The sequence below is a fragment of the Myotis brandtii genome, unplaced genomic scaffold, assembly GCF_000412655.1.
Source record: "Myotis brandtii unplaced genomic scaffold, ASM41265v1 scaffold693, whole genome shotgun sequence".
Taxonomy (NCBI): Eukaryota; Metazoa; Chordata; class Mammalia; order Chiroptera; family Vespertilionidae; genus Myotis; species Myotis brandtii.
In genome coordinates, this window is record NW_005370710.1 from 1354169 (window position 1) to 1379782 (window position 25614).

Sequence of the window (25614 nt, forward strand, 5' to 3'; positions counted from 1 at the left end):
ACCCTAACCCTAACCCTAACCCTAACCCTATCCTGGAAAGAACCCCTATTCCTAACCCTAACCCTAACCCAACCCTAACCCTAACCCTATCCTTAACCCTAACCCTATCCCTAACCCTAAGCCTATCCCTAACCCTAACCCTAACCTTAACCCTAACCCTAACCCTAACAGTATCCTGGGAAGTACCATAACCCTAACCCTAAACCTAACCCTAACCCTAACACTATCCTGCGAAGTGCCATAACCCTAACCCTATCCCTAACCCTATCCCTATCCCTAACCCTAACCCTAACCCTAACCCTAACCCTAACCCTAACACAATCCTGGGAAGTGCCATAACCCTAACCCTAACCCTAACCCTAACCCTAACGCTAACCCTAAACCCTATCCCTAACCCTAACCCTATCCCTAACCCTAACCCTATCCCTAACCCTAACCCTATCCCTAACCCTAACCCTATCCCTAACCCTAACCCTATCCCTAACCCTAACCCTATCCCTAACCCTAACCCTATCCCTAACCCTAACCCTATCCCTAACCCTAACCCTATCCCTAACCCTAACCCTATCCCTAACCCTAACCCTATCCCTAACCCTAACCCTATCCCTAACCCTAACCCTATCCCTAACCCTAACCCTATCCCTAACCCTAACCCTATCCCTAACCCTAACCCTATCCCTAACCCTAACCCTATCCCTAACCCTAACCCTATCCCTAACCCTAACCCTATCCCTAACCCTAACCCTATCCCTAACCCTAACCCTATCCCTAACCCTAACCCTATCCCTAACCCTAACCCTATCCCTAACCCTAACCCTATCCCTATCCCTAACCCTATTCCTATCCCTATCCCTATCCCTAACCCTAACCCATCCCTAACCCTATCCCTATCCCTAATCCTAATCCTAACCCCAACCATATTCCTATCCCTAATCCTTCTGTTCCAAAGCAAGCAATGGTATCTTTGAAGCAGATTCTGCCCAGGAAGTAGACAAAGGCTTTGTGATCATGAGCACTGGCCAGCGCCAATGTGCAGAAGCAGTAGGTGCTCTTCCTTTGGTTTAATTACAAAATTCAAATGAGATTGGACTCGGCTGCTCCCTTGTGTCTGTCCTCCCTGCTGGGTTGTAAGCTTCCTGTCGCCAGGGAGATCCCTGCGCCCTGAACATCTGAGGAACAGTCTCAGCTTAGACAAACGGGGGGCCAGCTTTGCATTCAGATTTGTTTCCTATTAAAACACAGAAAGTGGGTACGATCAACACAAACATGAATTAGATGTATGTAAAATGTGATGCGGGTAAGACTTCTTTTTATTACACTTAATTTTTATGTGCTCATTACTGCAGAGCATGTAGACGCCTCCGCCTCAGACTTTTAAAGATTGCTTTTCTGCTCCTGCTGTGAATCTCAGAAACAGTGGGGGGAGAGCAGGCTGGGTGGTCCTCCCTGAGAACTGCGGCTGGAGGCTGTCCTGACAACGAAGGAAGTTAAGTCGGTGTTTGTTTTCTTTTAAATTAAATCCAAGTGCATCTCAATGAGGTTATGCGCTTGGTTTTGGACACACACACACACACACACCCCAAAAACAGGGACTTAAACAGGGTCCCCTTACCTTGAACAAACCAAACCTGGAAGGTTTCTCTATCATTGCAGTTCTTACTGAAATAGAACTACTGGGAGACACCTCTTAGTGGATTTTCTCTGAAGGTTGTCTAGAAAGGGAATGTGGAAAGTTGAAGAACTCATGGGCATAGCTGCCATGAACTTGAAGTTTCTGGAAGCCAATCAAGCCGAATCTCTGGGCGTCCCCTGACCTAAAAATACCACTTGATTAAATCCACTTTTCAATATCCCTGTTAATTCCATAGTGTGGTTTTTAATGCGCCCTTATTTCTCTGAGAGAAAAAAATCACGCATGCAAATGAAAGACGGGAATCTAAAAATAAAATCCATACTTAATACACAAGCTAAATATACCCCAAGTTCTCTCGTTGCTACATTAATTCAATGAAATCTAATTTGGGCTGCTCCGCAGCGCCAGAGGAGAATGAGTAAGTGCCCCCACTTCCTGTGGCCTCTCGGCTCCTTTCTTGGAGACTGTGTAAGGGATGCTCCTGCCTCATGTCCTCACAGAAGGTCTCGTGTTCCTTCCAGTCCCTGGGAGAGAGGTTAGATGGAGGGTGGCAAATAGCTTTGCTCTTCCTTTTAGCTTCACCCTCTTCTCTTGCTGCACCCCAAAGTCCTGGCTCCGCACCATCTTAGAGTTCCCTTTCCAAAGGCTGGTGCGTCCCCTCCACACCAGACTCCCGCAGGGTCCCTGCCGCCCGCAGGGTGGCCCCGGTCCTGCAGGGAGTCCATCGGGCTCCTCTGAAGGACGCCATCCTCGAAGTTTAGGAAACGCCGGGCTCACTAGAGTCGAACAAGGGCTCTCCTGTGGGCGTTTTCTGCAGAATGAACTGTCGCCCTCTCAGGCAACAGAGGATTTCACCTTTTGCAACGTCACCACAAAACATTTTTAAATTTTTTTATCCTTATTGATTTTAGAGAGGAAGAGAGAGGGAGAGAGAGACAGAAACATTAATGATGAGAGAAAATCATGGGTCAGCTGCCTCCTGCACGCCACACACTGGGAATCGGGCCTGCAACCTGGGCATGTGCCCCAACGAGGAATCGAACCATGACCTCCTGGTTCATAGGGTGACGCTCAACCACTGAGCCACGCCAGCCTGGCCCACAAAACATTTTTAAAGAGTCGCTATTGAGCAAGATTTCCCCCATGGAAAGCAAACGCCAATCCCAGGGGCTGAGACGGGGAGGAACCAGGTCTTGGGAAGGGTGATGACAAAAACTAGAACCAAGATCCAAATCCTGCATCCCGTGCACCCGGTGCATCGTCTGTGCACGTGGAAAGCTGGCTGGAGGGGTCGCCCTGGCAACACCAGCTTCCTTTCCTCTTCTCTAGGACCTCTCCCAGCCACCGTGCAGCACCGCCCACTTCCCGCACCACACCTCGGGGCGGAGTCGGTTACACGCCTGTCGGATCCCCACTGGCGGCTTCCTGAGCTCAGGAGCCATGTTTGATCATTTCATCTTCTCAGCAGCGTCTACCACACAGGACGCCAGGAATGACTGGTGGGAAGGAGAGGAGGGGGCTCTGGCCGAAGAGAGGGTGGTGTTGTGGCCTGAAGGTCTGTGTCCCCCCCAAACCAATATGTTGAAATTCATATGATGGTGTAGGTCAGTGATGGCGAACCTATGACACGCGTGTCAGAGGTGACACGCAAACTCATTTTTGTGGTTGATTTTTCTTTGTTAAATGGCATTTAAATATATAAAATAAATATCAAAAATATAAGTCTTTGTTTTACTATGGTTGCAGATATCAAAAAATTTCTATATGTGACACGGCACCAGAGTTAAGTTAGGGTTTTTCAAAATGCTGACACGCCGAGCTCAAAAGGTTCGCCATCACTGGTGTAGGAGGTGGGGCTTAGGGAGGTAGGTGGGTCGTGAGGGGATCTGTGCCTTAGGCGCAGAGCCTTGGAGAGCTACCTCTCCCCCCAACTCTCCACCAGGGAGGCACAGGAGGAGTCAGCAGCTCCTCCCAGACGCGAGATGTGCAGCCCCTGACCTCAGACTCCTCAGCATCCACATGGGGAAGTGAGTGTTTGTCGTTGAACCTCCCCGGCTCTGGGGTGTTTGTTACACGGCTGCACTGACTGAGTAACATCTTCCCAGCTATGAAACCCTGTGGCTCTGCGGGATTTCTGGGGCAGCACTCTGTCTCACATGCCTGTACATGTAATTGTCTTCCTTTAGGAATCCCAGGTACATGTATACACGCACTTAGACGTCTCTCCCGTTGCCTCCGGTATGTAGAAGTTTATGTTTGCCGGGAAACCAGCCTAAACTTTCAGAGGCAAGAATAAGGCACTTGTTTACTCGTTTCCTCGGGTGTCCCATGAGCTAAGGAGACTCCAGCCTCCGTTGTTAATAAGAAAGCACCAGCCTCACTGGGGACTGCGTATCACTGGGGACTGAGCGCCTCTGGGCGTCCCAGCAGGGCCGGAGCGGAGCCTGTCGGGAGGGAGGAGGTCCTCCTTGTATATGCGCTTCCTCTTCGAAAGGTCCCGGGCCCACACTCGCTGTCCTGTTTCCATAGCTTATTCCCAGAGCAGTTATCCCCGTCGAAGACACTGCATGTGAGTGTGCACTCTGTAGGTCATTTCACCTCCTTTCACCTCGCAGAGGAGAGGGGCTGTTTCATTTGTTCTGCTTTCCGTGCTCTATCCCGGCCTAAAGGGGACGGCATAGCCTGTGCCCTGCGCAGCACATCCGGGTATGGAACGGGTCTGCACTGGTTCTCCGGTACCTGTGGGTGTGTTTGAAAGCAAGGGGCTTGCCCGGCCATTGTTGCTCAGTGGTTGAGCGGCGGCCTATGAACCAGGAGGTCAGGGTTCCATTCCCTCTCAGGGCACATGCCCGGGTTGCGGGCTCCATCCCCAGTGTGGGGCGTGCAGGAGGCAGCCGATCAGTGATTCTCTCTCATCACTGATATCTCTCTCCCTCTCCCTCTCCCTTTCTCTCTCTGCAATCAATAAAAGTATATTTCTTAAGAAAAGAAGAAGAAAGCCCTCCTTTGTGGGGATGATTTTTAAATAAATAAATAACTAAATAACAGCAAGGGGCGCGGTGACACTCCCAGAAGGCGGCAGGTGCGCCAGTGTCTCAGCCTCTCCTCCGACTCCTCTCCGTGTGACGGGCCCGGTGAGACAGCGCCACGGGAAGTCTAAGTGGATAATGAGAGAACACATCGCCTGCACGCCTGTCTGATGGTGGCTTTATTTTCAAAACTGCAATTAAATGAGATAAAAATATATGGTTGAAGTTGCCCAAACAACTTAAATGGAGCATAAATAACAGCTGCTCGTCATCTGGGAATTTCATCCAGGCAGAGCTTCGGTTTCATGCCCTTAAAAAACTGTAACCCGTGTGCAGCCAGCTCAGCAGCCAGCATCCCAGGCACCGCAGTGAAGCGCGAGGGCAGCCCTGGCCAAGGGCTCAGGTGGTTGGGCGTGTCCCGGGCACTGAGGGGTCACGGTTCAGTTCCCTGTCTGGCACATGCCCAGGTCGCCAGCGTGATCCCCAGTTGGGGGTGTGCAAGGGGCAGCCAGTCAGTGTTTCACTCTCATATCTCTCTCTCTCTCTCTCTCTCTCTCTCTCTCTCTCTCTCTCTGAATCAATAAAAAAATCTTCAAATAAAAAATCAAAAGTTTAACTCCAGGAGCCTCTACCTGGTTTCCGTTCAGCACAGGAAGTGAGAAACTGCCCGTCTGTGTTCAAGATTTCGTCCACACGGGTGGGCAGACCGCACAGTGAGCCGCGAGCCCCAGGCTCCGGCCGGGAAGACGAGCCAAAGAAAAGGAATGCAATGAGAATGCTGACGACGAAGCGGTTTCTTTCACTTTAAGGCGGGTTTCCCTGACCAGCAGCACGGCTGACGGATTTGTGGTCTCCATCTGTGGCCCAGGCATCTCCATGTCCTATTACGCTCCCTGGGCTTTTCCTGTAGGCCGCTGACTTTATGATGACCCCTCGACCCGTGCCTTTTCAGTGTCGCTTCAGAGAACGTTTATTCTGGTGCAGCTCGAATAGGTCCGCTCTGCCCCCAGGCTGGCCCCTTTCTCAGGAGGACGCTGCAATGAATTACAGCGAATTTCCATCTTCAGAGGGCAGAGGCTGTGCAGGCAGTGTTCACAGTGAAGAATCGCGTGTTTCTGTCGAACCACAGTGACCATCGGTCCCTCAGGGGTTAGAGTTCTCAGTGGGAGAGCACAGCCCACGGGGGTGTATCACCGATGAGCTCGGACAGCCCTGCTGGCAGGGACCCGCCGTGCCCGTGGCGGGACGTGGTGTCCTGTTTGTGTTCCCGGGGGCAGGGTTCCGGGTGGGAGGAGAGGGGCGAAAAGTGAGCGTCTCAGATGGTCGGACAAGGCACGTGTGGTGTTATGTGTAGGATGTGATTCCATGTCGAATAGATGGGGAGGGCGTGGGCTGCTGGGTCAGGCTCTGGGGCGTGGAGTGTTTCCTTCCAGGCAATGAAATTAGTGACAAGACTTACCTCTAGGGTGGTTGTGAGCAGTACATGGCCGGACACAAGGAAATGGGAGTTAATGTTTACAAAAGGATTGAATTCCCAGAGCAGCCTCAGAAACCTCCTTCATGGAGTTGCTGCTATTTTGAGTTCTCGCCTCGGCCTGTTGCTGGAAAGAAAAGTGTGGAGTAATGTGAACGGAAGACACGGGGAGCCCCTCGCCCCCTCCGCTTTGCTAAATGCAGGAACGCTGACCCGGCAGATTCGTCCGCAATCTCTGCACACCTGGCCTCCCTCCCGCTGTTCTCCGCTCCCCTTCCAGGCCTCCTACGCAGAGAGAATAGTGAGTGAGAATCACCTATGAATAAACATCAGGCGCCACAGGACTTTCTGTCATTAATCCTTTCTCAAACCGTCTCGGCCCAGCTTTCCTTTCCCATTACTTCAGAGATTAAATTTTCCCTTCGTCTCTTTTTGGGTTGATCAAAACTTACTTCCAAGTAATTTATGCTGCTCCTATGTACTTGCTACGAGGAAGCATTCCGATTGAATGAATGGTCCCCTTCACAGCGAATGACAAGAGCGAGGTGGTGTCCTCGCAGCCCTCGGTGGTTTTGAAAAGGCACCTCCATAACTCCAAAGCGGTTCTGAAAGCGGGGAGTGTATCTGTGCTGAGTAAAGCGGGCGGAGATCTGGGCATCTGCGGGGTGGGGTCAGCACCCTGGAGAGCTCCCAGGCGGGCCTGTCTACTTGGAAGTAAGTGCTCCGGGGATTCCGGTGACATCCAACGCCTTGCCGGAGAGGACCGTGAATGGCCAAGGTCATGAGCCGTTTCTGTGACCCAGTCATTTGTAAGTTCATGTAGATTAACGTAGGAATCGTAATAAGGCTCTTTGGTATGCAAATATCTCCAGGCATGAACTTGCCTTACTTTTCAATGTCAAACCACCAGCTAGCATCAGATTTGGGTCGCTTACTTTAAACAAATTGGGGTATTTAATGTCAGATTTTTAGCATGGCCATAGGCTTTTGCTTCGCATCCTGTTTCCTCTTTTCTTCTCTCTTCCCTGGCCAGCTTTTGTAAAAGAAAACATGTATTTTTTTATTTATCTCAGAGAGGGAGGAGAGAGAGATAGAAACATCAATGATGAGAGAGAATCATTGATCAACTGCCTCCTGCACACCCCCTACTGAGGATGGAGCCCACAACCCAGGCACGTGCCCTGACGGGGATTTGAAACGTAACTTCCTGGGTCATAGGTCATGCTCAACCACTTAGCCATGCTGGCCGGGCTTCCCTGGCCATCTTAACACTAACTCCCCATCCTCTTCGGTGGTCCCGCCCAGTGGACCTGCCGCTCTTCTGCGAAATGGGAGCTCCCTCAGTGATAAGTAAGTCACGCTTTTATCTACTTTTACTGCTTCTCAGAAATTATCTTGATCCCTCACGCTTCTGTTTTCTCTAGACGACACCCAGGTGTTTATTGCAAGCTACCTCTTCCTCAGCTGCGAACATTTAATAACATTCCAGACAGAAAATGTGGTCCCCCCGCCCCTCTCTCTGGCATTCTCTGCAGTCTGCATTCAGGTGTTTTCATATATGAAGAGTCTTTAACAATTATTTATCACATATTGCAGCCTTCAGACATCTGTGCACTTTTCTCCCTCAGGAGTTGAGCTGCTAAACCTTCCTCTGTGTTATCCGAGAGCCACACACTCCGAGGATTAGAGCTGATTTTCTAATCTCATTTAAATAAAAACTCTGGTATTCCTTCCCACGGGAGAATAAAGGACAGTGGTTTTCACAGAAAAAAATATGATATGAAAACACATTTGCCACAAACGTGTGCAATCCTTGGCATGTGATTTCTGGGGGGGAATGTATGTAAAATGCTGATGGGTGAAATGAACACCAAAAATTAGAGCCAGTTAGTTAGTTAGTTAGTTAGTTAATCCTCACCTGAATATATATTTGTCCATTGTTTTTATAGAGAGAGTGGAAGGGAGGTAGAGAGAGAGAGAGAGGGAGAGAAACACCAATGCAAGAGAAACACCAACACATCAATTGGTTGCCTCCCACTCATGCTCTGAACGGGGTTGGAACCTGCAGCCCAGGTGCATGCCCTGGACCTGGAATCGAACCCTTGACCCTGCAGTGCATGGGCCAACGCGCTCACCGCTGAGCAACAGGGCAAGGCGAGCCATTTCCTTTTTGAGTCCACACATCACATGTCAACGAGCCACATGCAAAGCCGTTGTGAGATGCCTCAGGGCCTGGGTATTAATTCCCATCCGCATACCCACCACTTGCTCATCCAACCGTATCCTCCGTTGCTACTGCACAGAGCGTGGGGGACGAGCCCAGGGGGACCTGCTCAGCCGTTCCCGAACCACTCAGCGGTTCCGCTTCCTCACAGAGACGTTCCCATGTGTCTCCTTGTCCAACCTCACCCTCTGCTCCTCACGGGGAGGGAAGGCAGAGGAATGAGAGCCTCGGGCGGGGACGGCTCTCCGCACCGGCGTGGAAACGTGCATGGTCTCACATATTCCCTGAAGAGAGTAAGTTCACTCGGAGAGAAGTTTCCTCTGCCTCCAGTGTGTGGAGCAAGGCAGGGGAGTCCCTTTTCCACGGCCCCCCCTGAATCGGCAGAAGCGCTTGGTCCCAGGTCCTGAGCGTGGGGCTCTGGAGAGAGACGGGCGTGGCTGGTGACCTGGCGGCGCCCTCGCTGCCGGAAGAGCCTCTCGGAGCCGGAGCTAAGTCGCCTGCAGGCTGGGGATTGGGAGGCGATTAGATCCGCAGGAAAAGACTTGGCGCCCGGCCTGACCTCAGCCCATGTTGCGAGTCTGGCTGTTGTTGCCGCTGGCACTGTGGCCCCGGTGCCAGCGCCGTGTGGGCACCTGTTCTCCGCCCCCAGGCGCATTCCTGCTGAGCACCCCCAGTACCGAGGCTGTGGAGACCAAGCGACTCTCAATTAAAAAATGTGTGGGAATCGCTGGGAAAGGCCTGGCCTGGTGCACCAGCTTCCAGAAATACCCGCTCACACACGGCGTTCTGTGATCGGGAGACGGTGGGGAGCAGCTAGCATCCGGGTGGGTAGTTACAGCTGCAAGGACCGCTTTGGGGCAGGCAGCCTTTCCTAAGCCTGTGCCTGGCTCCGTGTCCAGGGATTAGCACGTGCAGCCCTCTCCGGAGCACCTGGCTCGTTGGAGCCCTTTTTAAATAGGATGATTGGCATGTAATTGGGCACGGTGTCCCGCCTCCCTCAGTGAGCGGGACAATTAGACCTTGAGCAGCAACCTTGTAGCCTGAAACGTCTGTTTTTCAAATATTTTTTAAAATATGTTTTTCTTGATTTTTTTTTTATAGAGAAGGAGGAAGGGAGAGAGAGAGAAACACGGATGAGAGAGAAACATCATTGGTCAGCTGCCTCTTGCATGCCCCCTACTAGGGATCAAGCCCACAACCCCGGCATGTGCCCTGACCGGGAATTGATCCGGGACCTCTTGGTGCACGGGCCGACGCTCAACCACTGAGCCACACCAGCCAGGCTTCACATATTATCTCATGCAATCTTTCCCCATCCGTTATTTTAAAACAAAGCACACGTATTCTCGTTTAGGAGGGAAGAAAGCCCTGCCCAAGGTCAGCAGCAGGCCCAGAACCCAGCAGAGAGGATTTTGAGACAGATCTGTCCTAATGTGTCTCCCTGGTCCCTGTGTAGGTAGGCTCTGCCATCTGGAATCTATTTCAATTAACTGAGAAATGTGTCTAAATATTTCCTCAAATACCAGATTAATGTGATAGATTCTGGCGACCCACATCTTGTAGAATAGCGTGGATTTAAAACTTAAAACAGAAGAATCCAGAATCCATTTTTTAAGCTCAACAAGACTGTTCAAAGTCATGACACAGCCCAGCCGGCATGGCTCCGTGGTTGAGCATCAACCTATGATCCAGGAGGTCACGGTTCGATTCCAGGTCAGGGCACAGGCTCGGGTTGTGAGCTCCATCCCCAGTGTGGGGTGTCCAGGAGGCAGCTGATTGACGATTCTCTCTCATCATTGATGTTTCTCTCTCTTTCTCTCCCTCTCCCATTCTCTCTGAAATCAATAAAAACATATTTTTAAAAATCATGGCAGATATTTCTCATTTTCTCCCCCGTTTTTCAGTGCTTTTCCCCCAGTCAGCGCCATGGTGGATTTTACCTGGATAAGATGTGGTCTGTGTTATCTCGCAGCTCCTCAGGTTTCATGCGACTCTGGAGATTGGAGGGATATCTGTGCAGAAGCAGATAACTTGTTCGAAGACCCCGAGTGCGGAAATGACAATTCAGACTTATTCAGTGTCACTCTGAGGGATAATGGTTTACACGATTCACGCTGTAATCACGTTTTTAAAATCCCTGGTTTCATCTCCTGTTGAAGCCTTCTGAAATTGTTTCCTTAAAGAAGAGAAAAACTCATGTCCTGCCCTCCCCCTCCCCGTTGCTCATTGACTAAAAAGTAGGTTATTATGTCAGAAGTGGAATTCCAGTGACAGCCCTGTTTGGCTTTGCGCTGAGAATGGACGTGTCCTCAGCTCTCGGGGTCTCCGGGCTCCTGGGATGAGGTGGTACCTGTCAGTCCTGCCACCAAAACTGCTGAGTCCCTGCGGCAACCAGATGACATTGAGTGAGATTCTTATAAATACTTTGGTCGTGAAAACAATAATGTCTGACCTTAAAACGTGCTGAAATCCGAAAGAAGCGGTGATGAAGCCTGTGTGTGTGTAGATCTTTTAATATCCTGAACTGCCGCTGTGCCCAGCCCACATGTGGAGGCGCCCCCTGTGTAGCTGCCTCTCCATCACTCACCACACAGCCTCTAATAGGTGCCCTGGGATGCCCCTCTTCCAGTCTGTCAAATGGGGACATTAATCAGACCTAACTCAGGTCACCGTGGTTAGGGTCGCTCGCTGGAGGTCATCTTCCTGAAATGCCCGCCCAAAAGGCCAGCGTGGCGGAGACAGTGTCACAGTCCCGCCCCCCCCCCCCCCCCCCCGGGACACACCTGGCTGGGAACCCACCGCAAATCTGAGAGGAGGGCATTGCATCAAGGAGCTCAGACAACAAAAACGAAAGGCACTTCAACACTCCTTGAGACAATTTACATTGAAGCGGATGGAATAAAAACCATTTATTAAACAATAATGTTACTTCATCATATTTCTTACGTTAACTCATTTTCAGTGGCAACTGGTCATTGAGTGACTCCAACTGCGATTTGGGGGCTTGTAGTACCTTCTCTCTCTACCAGACGGGGCCTCCCTGAGAGAGGGCGCGTCCTCTCACACGGAGCCTGGATAGCACCTCATGCACGTCCAGAATCCACAAGGAGCCCGGCCGGGGTGGCTCAGTGGCCCAGTGTCGCCTTATGAACATTCCTGGTCAGGGCACAGGCCTGGGTTGTGGGCTCGATCCCCAGCAGGGGGCGTGCAGGAGGCAGCCGATCATGATTCTCTCTCATCATTGATCTTTCTCTCTCCCTCTTCATTCTCCTCTGAAATCAATAAAAATACATATATTTTAAAGTTCTCATTTCATGTTACGTGCTTTGCATCTAACTGGGCCCCTGTGATGAGGGGCTGCCCTGCGGTGTGGACGTGGAGTCGGGGGACAGAGCAGCATCCGTGAGGAGAGGCTCACCGATCCCCCCATGCAGGTGCCTGAGGCTGGGTTTCGGCAGGCCTTCCTCTTGGAAGCCTGGCCGCTCCCCTGGCATCTGGGACTTCCGTGTGAAACCCTCTCTTCTCTTTCTCCCCCCAGATCTCGAGAACTTTCAGACAAGAGCAAGGAGCACGGTGTCTGTCCGCCAGGGCCAGGGCATGGTGCTGCTGTGCGGGCCGCCCGCCCACTCCGGAGGTGAGTAGAGCCCGCCCGGTGCCCGCCGCACATCACTCTGTTCTGGCACCAGCTGGGGGGACAGTGTCATCCATAGGGAACCCCAGAGTGCCTCTGGGCCCAGGGGGAATGCTGTCCACGCCTTCTTAAAGAGGCAGGTGTTTTTCTGAACAGAAATTAGAAATTGCAAGGTGGGAGATGGTGGGGGTGGAGGGCCACGTTACATGGGTTTAAGAAAGAAGCAAAGATCTAACCAGACCCGAAACAGAGGGCAGCCATAAAAAATCCGCTTGAAGAATGACCCCTAATTGGAGCACAAGTGGGTGGGACTGGGAAATGGTGACCGGAGACGGTCTTGGTCCATTCCGGCTGCTGTGACAACGCGCCACGGGCGGGGCACACAGGCGACACCGGAGAGTTTTCCGAGAGAGGAAAAAGGCAAGCACATTCCTCTCCGAATCCAATCAAGGGCAAACAAGAGAGATACAAATGCAGGGAATTGGAATTGAAAAGAGCACATCGCTCTGCACATGAGATTTAAAATCGTAAGAGAAAAGTGCCTGCCGCTCCGATCACTGGAACATCTGGACGAAATGAGCCATCCGCTGGAAATGTGTAAATAGCAACACTGAGCCCGGAAACGCAGAAACCGGAATAGACCGGTTATCGTGGAAGGAGCTGGGAGTCGTCAAGACTGACTTCCTCCAGGTGCCATGGAATTTGTAAGAAATCCTTTGAACTGTCCAAGGAGAGGCCTGGCCTCATCACCGGTGCCAGAGCCAAGATGTGAGGAGAAGCCGCAGCTCACCCACGGAACGAGTCTAACCCGGCCCCGGGACCCGGCAGGCAGCACACGGGGAAGCGACCCACCCGTGAACACAACGCTTGCCTCTGGGATCACACGTGTCAGGCACTGTTTTCAATGCTTTACATGAATTAACCAATTTAATTCTTACCCAACCTGGTGATCCCTTACGTATCTCTGTTTTATAGGAGACAAACCCCTGAGGCCTTGCCTAAGTGAAGATGAATCGCCCCAGCAATTCATGAACTGCCATTTGGGGCTATGTATGTTAAGTGGGGGCCTGGGGGGTTTAAAAGTACAGGTAACTCCAAAGGCCAAAAAGAGTACCAGCTTCACTCCTTCTCATATTCACGATTACGAACAAAGTTATGAAATAAAGTAATCACGAATGGAAGGGAGATACTTCCTTTTCCTGCTAAATGACCCCCCACAGCTGGAGGGGGTAAGAGACAAGTCCGACTCTATCAGGGCGGGTAATGGATGAAGCGGAATGCATCGTACCACTCTCTCAAGTGTTGTCATTGGGATATATTGGAAAATTTCTAAAACAAAACGTTTAAAAATCCCAGCGTATGGTGGGGCTTAGAGGCCTCCAAGGTTGCTCCCAGCCCACATTTTAGGACACGCTTCTCCACTGTCCGTTACCTCCTTCTCCGAAAAAGCATGCTCGTCCCGGCGTTTGGGGCAAGAAAGCGTCTGCACTGCATGGAGGAGTGTCTACCGCGCGTGGACCGAGGGCCTCCTGCAAACCACAGGGCTATTTCATTACTGGTCTCCCATTTGCAAATCACTCTGGGCATCCGGCCTAAAGCAGCTGCCTCGCTTCCTGCCTGGAGGGGTTGTCAGGGAAGATGCCTGGGTGGGCAGTGAGCGGGCAGGCGGCTGTCGGTCCTGCGTCCCCTGGCGGGTCCTCGCTGTGTTGCTGGGGCAGGTGTGCAGTGCTGTGCGCTCGGCCTGCACTCGGCAGTGACTTTCTGCGGGGGATGGAAGAACATCCGCGTCCCCAGCGGCTCTGTAGCAGGTCAGAAAACTGCTGGGGGGAGTGGGTTACGCCACGCTACGAGGGCTCGCTCATTTTCGGGTTAGGAAACTTTCCGTTCAAGCTGACGGAGCTTCTGTTTTCATCCCTGCACTCATCTCGGCGGGATAGATGTGGCACTTGTCACTAAACATCAACCGGAGAAACAGGCAGAGGGTGGCCAGTCGGCGGCCCGGCGCCTGCCATTGGCCGCGATCTGAAACCGGGCATGTTGTATTGTATAGCAGGCACCCTGCCAAATCTGCTCCCCACGGGTGCACCTCGCGTGAGTCTCCACAAAATCCACGTGCCCGGCAGCCGTCTTTTAGCAGCAGAAATGCAGTTAACACGAGTCACCTCGTGATGTCCCGGCTTCGCAGACGGCGCGAGAGCCGAGCCTGAGTGCCCTCCGCGGGGCGGGGCTGAGGACAGTGAGCAGGAAGTGCCATCCTGTCTGTGCTCGGGCCCCATCGAAGGCAGTCCCCTGCTCAGCACGTGGCCTCTCCAGTTTGAATGTCAGGATCCACCCCGAAAGCTCCAGCCCAGCGGCATGCATGTGGCTATGCGGAACTTTCCAGAATGAGGATGAATAAGACTGGGTAGGACTAAACTAATCCTCCGACACCCCAGCTCTGAAACTCTCACCTTTGCTGTGGATGAGGTCATATCTTTCAAAGGAGGCACAAGCATGTAAAGGGCTCTTCTGGACACTTTGACCCAACAGCCCAACACCTGCCTCCCCTCCCCCCCACCCCCCCCAGCCTGTCTTATCAGAAGCCAGAAACAATCGGGTTCAATTAGTGGAGGAGGGAGTGGCTTTTGTGGGCGGTGAGTGTGAGGAATATGAAAGCTGTGAGTTTCGGTCCACAGGCTGGTAGGATGAATGTGCCATCCACACCCTGTGTCTTGCAAAAAAAATAAATAAATAATTGGGAAGCGTTCAGGGTGCTGACCCTGGGATGCCATTGACGCCCAGCCCTGGGAGCGGTTGCCTCTTCATCACTCCGGAGCCGGCCCTGGGAGCGACTAATGAGGCCTGCCCGAGGTCTGCCCCCAGCACCTGTCAGCCACGTCCCCGGGGCGCCCTGGGCGTTGGAAGGTCTGACATCCGTACATAACCACCCTGTGACTCTCTCCATTAATAATGGACCGCCCTGCCGGAAGCCATGGGCTCCCTGCCCACCAGCAACGCTGCTCCTTTCAGGTGCCAGGATGCTGTCGACGGGGGGTGGCAGGAGAAAAGGCCGCTGGCACCTGTACCTCGGGCTCCCACAAACCAGAGCAGGTGATTGCTCTCCCCGGCGAAGTTCCCGGAAACATGGAGTGACGGATGCCGTGCTAATGGCTGGCTTTCTCCAGCCCAGTGACAGCCCGTAGCCAGATAAAGCACAACACCCACACCCGATGTTATGTAAGACGCAGAGTCCTGACGGCTTCGTCGGCTCCCTGGAGATATAGCCCAGCTATTTTGAACGCGTTATTTCCTTACATATCAGCAAAGGAACTCTCCTAACACAGACAGCTAAATGCATTTCTAATTAATTGTTAAAAAATAATTACCTGAGTTTAGTCAAAAATTGCTGTTGAGATCTTGGTTGGATTGTTTGTTAGTTCACCTTAGATGTGGATGGCAAAAGAAAGAACAGGGAGGCAATCAGAACAGAAACACGGCCCAGCTGGCATGGCTCAGTGGTTGAGTGTCAACCTATGAACCAGGAGATCACGGTTCAATTCCCGGTCAGGGCACATGCCCTAGTTGTGGGCTCTAGGAGTACCACCCTACCTGACCCCCCACCCCGTGCTCCCACAGGCAGAGTTAACTACCGACAGCCCAGAGAGTTGGGGTGACTTGCCCAAGGTCCACAGCCAACGGCAGGAGATCCTAGTGTGGGCTCCGTGTTCTCAGCTGGACTGAGGCTGGGTAGGCACCCGAGGAAGAAGCAGCGAAGAAGATGCCCAGGGAGTGGCAGGGCCGCCGCAGGACCGGGGAAGGGCCAGGGGAACCATGTTGGGGGTTTTTTGTTTTTGTTTTTTTATATTTTTATTGATTTCAGAGAGGAGGGGAGAAGGAGAGAGAGATAGAAACATCAATGATGAGAGAGAATCATTGATAAGCTGCCTCCTGCACGCCCCACACTGGGGACTGAGCCCTCAACTCGGGCATGTGCCCTGACCAGGAATTGAACCAGGTCCTCTTGGTTCATAGGTTGATGCTCAACCACTGAGCCACACCGGCCAGGCGGGAACGATGTGTTTTAAGTAGAATGAAGAAGGTGGAGTTCCAGCACAGACGTCTGTGCTTGTGAAGATACATAACGCTCTTCTATGTTCTGTCTGTGGTCTAATGGTTGTGCCTCAGGATTCTTTGCTTGCAAGTGACAAAGTCCAGTCCAAAGGAGGGAAGCAAAGGTGGGTTTATTGGCATCAAATTCCCGTTAGACACGGCTGGAAGTTCGTTCTCCAACCACAGTGTGAGGAATCTGTCCATCAAACTGGCTCTCACCACAGGTTAAGCAACAGCAGTAAAAAATGCCTTATTCCCAATGATTGCAGCAAAGGCTTCAAAAGGGACCTTCCTGTGCCAGCTTGAGGCATATGCCCACCCCTAAACCTGCCGCGGAGGGTGCGGGGTGGGGAGGGGTAGAAAACGTTGATTGGGTGGAATAGAACACACGCCCCTTCCCGGGGGCGGGATGGGGGTCAGCCCTCTGAGACGGGGAGAGAAATGGCGATGAAACATTGGAATGAGCTTACCTGCTGGAGGGAAGCTCTGCAGTTGACATCTTCTTCTAAGGCATGTTCACCGCCCAGGGCCGCGTCCCTGTAGAGGAGGATACACCATGGCCCACGGGTCCAGTCTCCTGGAAACGTGGTGAGGGGTTAGGGTTTAGGGTCCCCTGGAACTGTGACCCGGCTGGTCGTGCCTGCCCTCGGAGAATGCCTGCCACAGCCAGTACACGCTGACACTTGGTGAATGAACGATTAGGGAGGAGACGTAAGGGACACGGAGTTTCATTTTACCGTGACGGGCAAGTTCTGGAGGTGGATTGTGGGGCTGGTTGCACGACAGTTTGAATGTTCTTAACGCCACTGGACTGTGTGCACAGAAGTGGTGCAAATGGTGCAGTTTATGTGTATTTTGCTACAGTAATGTTTTAAGGGGGAAAAAACGTAGACATGAAGGAAGATAAGATTTTGATGGCTTCTTCTGGCCTCTTGTTTTCCGGTTGAGCTTGCCCTGGTCTCTCACTGGTTTGTTCTTTTTGTTTTTTGGGGGAAGGGCAGCTCCCAGGGCCAGTCCAGTCCGGCAGCGTGGGACACACCATCAGCCGCCCCTGCTTCTCACGCAGCAAGGGTGCCAGGTGGGTGGGCGGATGGGCTCAGGGAGATTAGGTTTGCGAAAGCATGTAACGTGTGAAAGGGGTTCAGGCAGATTCAAAAACTATCGTCTCCAAGGGCCGGGAAGGCCGGAGTGTAAAGAATAAGACAAGGGAGGTCAGGCGGAGACCATGTCCCCCGTCACACCAGCCAGCTGCTCGCCACTCGCCGCTCACCCAGGGCCAGTTTTTGCCAAGAAAAAATACAGGCTCCGTATTGCCTGGTCTTTCAGTTTTGCATGAGAAGCCATAAATACCCATTCTAAGTACAATCTTTCAATGTTAAGGCGTCAATGAAAAAACTGGTGTACCGTGAGCGTGGCAGTTACAACACGCCTAGTCCACGGACCTGGCCCGGGTTCACCGGCAGGAAATGAACGCAGTGAGTGCTGGCTTCCTGTTCATCTCCAGGTTCCTCCAGGGGACAGACACCCCCGCCCCGCTCTCCGTTTTTATTTTATTTTTTGGTTAATCCTCACCTGAGGATATTTTTCCATTGAATTTTAGATCAAGTGGAAGGGAGAGGGAGAGACAGAGAGAAACATCGATGTAAGAGAGACACATCAATTGGTTGTCTCCGCCCACACTCCCCAGCCAGGGCCTGGGATCAAGCCTGCAACCGAGGTACGTGCCCTTGACTAGAATCAAACCCGGGACCCTTCAGTCCATGGGCTGACGCTCTATCCACTGAGCCAAACCGGCTAGAGCCCCCACCCTGCTCTGTTATCATTTTTCTAGATGAATTCTTTCTCCCTTGTGTACGAGGAGCCTGAGCTTCTCAAGCCCCCACAACTGCCTACGTGAAACTAAAGAAGTAGGTGTGTGTATTTAGCTCTAATAAATGCAATAACTAAGGACTTTACTAGTAAATGTAAATGTTTTTCATCTTCCCAGAGATGGATAGATTTTTTCCCCCTGAGGGATTCTTTTTTCTTAAGTTAAGAATGTGTTTAAATCCCCTTGGCATGATAGAATAATCATTAATGTTTACAGTTGCTATAGCGACTAGAAATGTTGGCAAGCAAGTGGGAAGGGAGCCTGCGAGAGGAAGATAAGCCGTGTCAATTATTGAACATCTGTCCAACATTTAGTCAATGTAGAGCGACAGGCAAGGCGCTGGAAAGCGAAGGTGGGTGCGTGCGCGGCTGCGAGCATTCCCTTAAGAGCATCGGTGTTGTCTTGTCCGGGCACTGTTGTGGAGAGGTAATTAGCTTCACGCCCACCCACGTGAAGGAGGCCCGTTCCGGGTGAGGTGTGGCTGCGCGTGTAATTTCTATCCTGTAATAATATTAATCCCTCTCTGCAGGATGCGGCTCTGTGGTTTCTTGAGCGCTTCTGCGTGTATTGTTGAATGTAGTCTTCATGACAACACACCGAACTTGGTAAAGTGATACTCACTTTGCAGTTGTGGGTTCCCTGGGACGAGCGTGGTGGGGAGCGGTGCCTTAGTCGCTATGCGTCTCCGTGGATTCTCTCCTCGCCCGTCCGAGCCCCCGTCCGGAGGAGCACCCTGTTATCTGCCACGGGGGTGTCTCCAGCACTCAGGCTTGTGCCATGATAGTCACCCCACAGCACTTGGGGTCCCTTTGGCTCCGAGTCCCCGGGCTCCCGCAGACCCAGCCCAGCCCTCTGGAGGCAGAGCCCACTCGGCAGAGCCCCGGTCAAGTTGAAGTCTTTGCTGCCATTGTCACAGGACGACTTCTCACCCTCGCGTGGCGTTTCCTGGTGTGCAAATCGTTCTCCTGAGTATGTTCTTATTTGGTCATCAGGCTCGTCCAAGGAGAGGGTTAGCCCTTCCTATGTGTGAGGAAATCGAAGTTTCTGCTGGTTGATTTGGCCAAGATCACAAAGTGCCAGGGAGGACCCCTCCTCCGGCCTGTCTTGTCATCTGCGCTGTGAGAAGAGTCGGGGACAGACACTGGGGCCTGGGGTCCCACGTCTTGCCCCAGTCAGCACTAAATCCAATAAAACAAAACGCCAAGGAAAACAAACAAACAGAAACAAACAAAGCACCAGGACCAGTATGTAATGCCGCACCAGGCCCCCCTTGAGAGGTGAGGTAACAGGATTGGTCTCCATGGGACTCCGCCCCACCCCCGTGTCCAGCCCTTGGAATATGATTGGCTCCCGTGAAAACCCCTGAAGAAGTAGCGCTAAGAAGAGTGCCCAGCGGACCAGACTCAGGGAGGACGAATCTTGCATCTGGTCCTGTCAGCCGCAGTGCAGCTTGGCCGTCGCGGTCAGTGTATAGCTTTCGTTCTTAAATGTCCAAGTAAAAAGGCAAAGTACTTCTCTTTGGGGAAAGACAGGTCCCCTTCTTTCTTTTGTTTTCTTTAATCTTTTTGTTGTTGTTGTTAATATATTTTTATTGATTTCAGAGAGGAAGGGAGAGAAACATCAATGATCAGAGAGAATCATGGATCGGCTGCCTCCTGCATGCCCCCTACTGGAGATTGGCCTGCAACCCGAGCATGTGCCCTGACCAGGAATCGAACTGTGACCTCCTGGTTCATAGGTCGATCCTCAACCACTGAGCCACACCGGCCAGGCAAGACAAGTCCCTTTCTGATAGACCCCCAGGCCCAGCTTTTGTGACCTGTTTCAGTCTGCATTGGTGCCACACAGGGCAGACACGGGAAAAGGCATCTTGCATTATTACATTGAAGGCACGTTTGATTGAGGGTTAGTTCATGCTCTGAATGTCAATGTCAATGGTGTGCATTTTTGGCCCCATCTCTCAGTGAAGAGGGTGTCGCGTTGTTTAGTAACCCGGGGAAGAGGCTGTGTATCGGTGACTTCTGCGGGCACGGATGCTATTGCTTCAAAGCTTGTCCAGTGGCTGCTTCATTCCTTTCAGAATATAAAAAATTATAGTTTAATTGGCATTTTCTACCATTTACTCAAAATTTGTCATCATTCCTGTGAATGCACTCCAGCTGAATATTTCTTTTTATCCTCTTGTTGCCCAGAAATTGCTGCTCTGGAAGTAATAAGAGAGATGTTGATGAGGCTGTGACAAGAAAAGCAGGAATTAATGACGATTTGCTGGTGTACAACATTATATTAGCTTCAGATGCACACTGTAGTGATTCAGCATGTGTATACATTGCAAGATAATCGCCCAATACGGCCAGTGGCCATCTGCCACCAGGCCCAGCCCATACGTCTCATCCCATGACTGACTTTATAACTGATCATGGTGTGTATTGCTGAATTCGGTTTGCTAACATTTCGTGGAGGATTTTTGCATCTGTGTGTGTCACAAACTCAGCCTGTAATTGTCTTTTTTTCCGGGGCATCCTTGTCTGGTTTTGGCATCGGGGTCACGGGGGCTCATCACATGAGTTTGGAAGTGTTCCCTTCTTGTCAGGTTTTCGGAAGAGTCCAAGCAGGAGAGGCATCACCCCTTTGATTTATTGTAGAATTCGCCTGTGAAGCCATCTGGTCCTGGACTCTGGTTTGTTGGGAGGTTTTTCTTTAAAGATTTAACCTCGCTTCTAGTCATTCGTGTCTACTCAGATGTTCTGTTTTTTGTTTCATGTTTCACTCTTGGAAGACTGTCTGCATCTTGGAACCGGCCCACTTCTCCCCAGCTGTCTAGTTGGCCCTCTCTTACGATCTGCATTTCTGTTGTATCGGTTGTAACTTCTTCTCTTCCATTTTTTATTTTGGTGTGGTTTTTGTTTTTGAGCCCTGTCTCTCTTGTTTTTCTTGGTGAGTCTAGCTACCAGTTTGTCCATTTTCCTTGCCTTTTCAAAGAACCAGCGCTTAGTTTCGTTGAAAATGTGTATTGTCTTCTTAGTGTCTATTCCATTGATTTCCACTGTGATCTTTACTATTTTCTTCCTTTTACTGACTTTGGGTTTTGCTTGATCTTCTCTTTCTCATTCGTTTAGGTATAAAGTTAGATTATCTGAGGTTTCTCTTGTTTTTTCAAGCAGGCGGGCTTTGCTGTGAACTGTCCTCTTTAGAATTTTCTCACAGAATTTTGTAGATCATGTTCCTGTTTTCTTTTGGATCCCTGACTGTTTTCCTACGCCACATTATGAACCTTTGCATTATGAACCTTCCTTACAATGCAATTTTGTTGAGAAGTGCCAATGACACACACACAAAAAACGTAAAAACTGATCTCTCTTCTCAAAGCCAAGACAAGGTGGGCAGAGCCGGCCCAGAGTGCCTTCTCTTTGCATTTGACTGTTTTCCTACGCCACATTATGAACCTTCCTTACAATACAATTTTTTTGAGAAGTGCCAATGACACACACACAAAACGTAAAAACTGATCTCTCTTCTCAAAGCCAAGACAAGGTGGGCAGAGCCGGCCCAGAGTGCCTTCTCTTTGCATCTCAAGGTGCCCCCTGAGGGAGTAAGCGTGTGTTGCGTGAATAAATCCATCAGGACTGCTGATCCCCGAGAGTTCTGCAGGCCTGGCGTGCGGAGCACTGCCCAGAGCATGGAGTTCCAGGGGGAGCAGGTGGAACGCTGAGGCCAGCTCATTTGGAAGGACTTGACTGCTAGCTAGATGCATTTCACTTTGTGTGGGAGGCAGTGGGGCTCGGGGAGGGCTGCGTGGGAAGGAGGGTGAGTCAGCGCTGCCCTTAGAAGTCCTGACTGGGGGTGGCCGTGGGTTGCGCTGGAGCGGCAGGGAGCCTGGAGCTGGCAGCATGGCAGGATGTTCTCGGGCCAGTGACAGGCAAACGGAAAGGCTTCCCCCCGCCCCCCAGCTTCCCCAATAAAACAGAAGCAAGGAAACCAGAAGTGACCCATGAAGGGGGGAGAGTGGTGGAACAGGCACAGGAGCAAAAGCACTTGTGGAATTCGAGTCAACAGCAGGACCTGCATGCTGCTCAGAGAAACCCTTCCCCAGCCCCAGGACCCGACTCCTTGGAGAGAAGGTGGGATGGGGCACGATCCATGATTCTCTCTCATCACTGACGTTTCTCTCCCTCCCTCTCTGAAATCAATAAAAATATATATATATTTTAAAAACCAATATGTTAAATTGCCTTCAAGTTAAATTTCTTGACTTCCATCTACACAGGTTTAAAGAAAATCTATACCCCTCCAACTTACTCAATAAAATAGAAGCAAGAAAATAAGAAGTGAGCCATAAAGGGGGGATTGGAAGCCGGACCCAAAGGCAGTGACTGAGGTCTGGCACCTACTAGGAGGTGTCCCCTTTCCCACCGTCTTCTCCCACCGCCACCGCCACGTTGAGTGATAAAGAGCGTGAGCTGATATTGGGCAACAGATAAACAGTGAATGCGTTCACATGCCCCATTCCACTGGCGGGTCACTCCGAGCACATTTTCCCACGTCTACTTGCTTACACACATCTCAGCTTAACGTCAGGGCAGGTGTTGGTACAACTACCTGAAGGCACGGCCACTCTCTCACACCCTTAAAATGATCCACCCGTGCAAAAGTGGGTTACAATTCAGGACTAGAATCCCAGTCTCCTTACTGTTAATGATATGATCTTTTTCCCACTAACACAGCTTGACTCAAGTAAGTGTAACTTGTGTGTGTGCACATGTGTGTGTGTGCATGTGTGTGTGTGTGTGTGTGTATAAAAGTGCCAGTCCGTGACCTGGCCAATCACTACCTGGGGATGATTGGCATGTCACTGGGTCTCTTTGGACCCCACATTCCTCCTTTGTCAAAACCGGAAGTCGGACTCAGTGGTGTAATCTAGAATCAGAATCTTAACACTGGAAGGGATTAGAGCTCCTCTCCTTGACCCCTCGGTGTACAGGTGAGGCCTGATACTCGTAACTCAGGTTGAACTTTGCGAGGACCCCCGGCTTCCTGACGAACCAGCGTGTCTGCGTCGGAGCCTGCGGTGACCCATCGCTGCCTGTCCCCAGGTGGGACTGACCCGGCCGCGGCCCTTCTCCCACTCCAGTGTCCTCACCTGTACAACTGAGGTTCCTGTAGATTTAAAACTTGAAGGGTTAAGAAAGGCGTCTCCGAAAGCCATCTTTGCTCCCCCCGGGACGGACCTCAGAACTTCATGAAGCGAAAGTCAACTCCAGGAAGAAATGAGCTGAGAACAAGCGAGGAGCGTCCATCGGAGGACGTGAGCCGGTGAATGTGCTCAGCGAGACCGCGTTTGAAAAGCACTTGGTTGATGCCTTTTTCAATAAACAACACCAGGCACCCGTCCCTGGGGCCCAGAGCCACGGAACCGGGAACGAACAAAGAGCGTGTGGTCCGGTTCATTTCCTCTGAAGTGGCTGCTGCGAGTCACAACACCGGCCGGACCCTCCCGCCTTCACAGGTGTCGCCGCACAGACAGTCCCGTGTCCCGGCTGAGCGCCAGGAGCCTCGTGGTGTCTTAAATATTGCATCCGGGCGTGTGTTTGCGCCGTTGTTACAAATTGCCGGTGCGACGAGAACGGTCTGTCACTTCAGAGCAATTTGTGGGGGCAGAGAAGCGAAAGAAACCTGTGGGGTGTGGGTGAGCAGCAGCACCGCGCGAAGGCCCGAGGGGCTCGAGTGAGCGGGGGCCACTCCTGCTGGGGCGGCGCCGAGCTCCTGTTTGCCGTGCATCCTGGGCTGTGGTCAGGATGCTGACGGCCTGGGGGGCGACCCGCTGCAGTGACGCTTGGCTCCGATAGCAATAGACTTGGGCTCGCCCTGGCAGGATCGGCTCAGGGCATTCAGCGCCACATGACCTCCCCGGCGCTCCAGCCAAGAGGTTCTGGCTGACCTTTGCACTCACGGGCTCCCAGCATTGACAAAGGTCGCGTGTCCAGCTGCTGTCGGTGTCCATCCTCAGCACAGTCCACTGGCGACTCCTCGGCAGCTTCCGTGTGCCCTTCATCGCCAGCGCAGTGGTCACTGTGCCAAGTCATGACTGCAGTTTGAGGAACGCGTTGCGTCCATTGAGTATTTTGTTGTTTGCTGGTGTTTAATGATAATTAATGATCTTCCCAAACCAAAGTAATATAGTTAATAATCCTTCTGTGATACTCACTGTTTCCAGAAGTCGTCACATTATTAATTCAGGATTCCCACCCTCGGCTGTGTGACCTATAATAAACGTTTGAGGAAAACGGTGTGTGTTGAAAGAGGGTTGGGCAGGAGGATTCTGTGATCTAATAAGTTTGCTTAAGCAGCCGCCAAGGAATTTCAAGGTCACTGGCGTGTTAAAGATCTCTTACAAGATGGGAAAGGAGAAATTGCTAGTCTGTTAAACTTTGCTTAACCCAGTGCTTTTCAAGGTCATTTGGTCCTGTAATTCTTTTACATTTGGCAGGTGTGGGCTGTGCGTAGAGGACTTATTAACAGTAAATAATTAGTCCAGGGACCACAGTTTCGTGGGTTGTTTTTTGCAGGGGGAGGGGGAGCCCCAGTTTAGAAAACGCTGCAATGTGAGCTCAGGTTTATTTTCATCTCTCACTAGAGTCACGTAAGCCACAGAAGCAGTGACACCACAGTGATTAACTTACTTTTAAACAGGCTGGACAGCAAGCTAATTGAGTATGTTTTTTATTTTTACTTTTAAAATGATTAACTTTTAATGGTCAGTGTGCTTATGGCTCAGAGCACTTACACACACATTCGACCCCACAAGCCTCCAGCACCTGGGCTATTCCCGTCCGATGGATTTAGTTGTTGGAAGTTAGTGTTTCATGGGCTTTCCTTATGGAGCACAGGTCTGAGTTTTGGTCTTCTGGTCTTTTTTTTTAGTTGGGATTAGGGAAATAAGCAAGCAGATGTATTTTATTCTGATATTTGTGGTCCATACAACTTCCTAGTTACTAAACGGTAGCCACTAGCAACAGTTTTGAAAAATGTCTTCAAGAAAAAACAGTTTCCTGGACTTGATTCCTGGGGGAGGGGCGGGCGGACTAATGCTGGGCTGGGAGGTGACTCTCTAATGTCTGCACTGACTGTGGAGGTGCTCCTGGGCCCCTCCAGCCATGGGAGCTAATCAGGGGGAGGCCTGTTCTCAACCCTCCCAGGAGGGGACCCGGTGCTCGATGCTCGGAGGTGGCTGGCTTTGCCTGAAACTCGCCAGATGGAGCGCAGAGGGCTGTGCTGTTGGGTAGAATCTCCAGTTCTTGTGGGAAAACTGCCACCAGGATGGCAGACTCAACCCCAGCGTGGGGCGTGCAGGAGGCAGCCGAGCAACGATTCTCTCTCACCATGGATGTTTCTCTCTCTCCCTCTCCCTTCCTCTCTGAAGTCAATAAAAATATATTAACAACAACAAAAAAGATAAAAGAAAGGGATCTCTCTCGCTCTCCCTTCCTCTCTGAAATCAATAAAAAAATATATTAACAATAATAACAAAAAAAGATTTAAAAAAAGGGATCGCTCTCCCTTCCTCTCTGAAATCAATAATAAAAAATATTAACAATAATAACAAAAAAAGATTTAAAAAAAGGGATCGCTCTCCCTTCCTCTCTGAAATCAATAATATATATATA

At 51.2% G+C, this 25614-nt stretch overlaps 1 protein-coding gene across 2 annotated transcripts in view; it reads left to right on the forward strand.

Moving 5' to 3' along the window:
• The window catches only part of CNTN4 (contactin 4), a 387684-nt gene that overhangs the window by 285570 nt on the left and 76500 nt on the right, over positions 1 to 25614 (forward strand). For both annotated transcript variants that reach the window (XM_005881887.2, XM_005881885.2), the window contains exon 6: positions 11899 to 11994. In XM_005881887.2, the coding sequence (XP_005881949.1) occupies positions 11899 to 11994 (96 nt within the window). The remainder of the gene's footprint in view (positions 1 to 11898; positions 11995 to 25614) is intronic.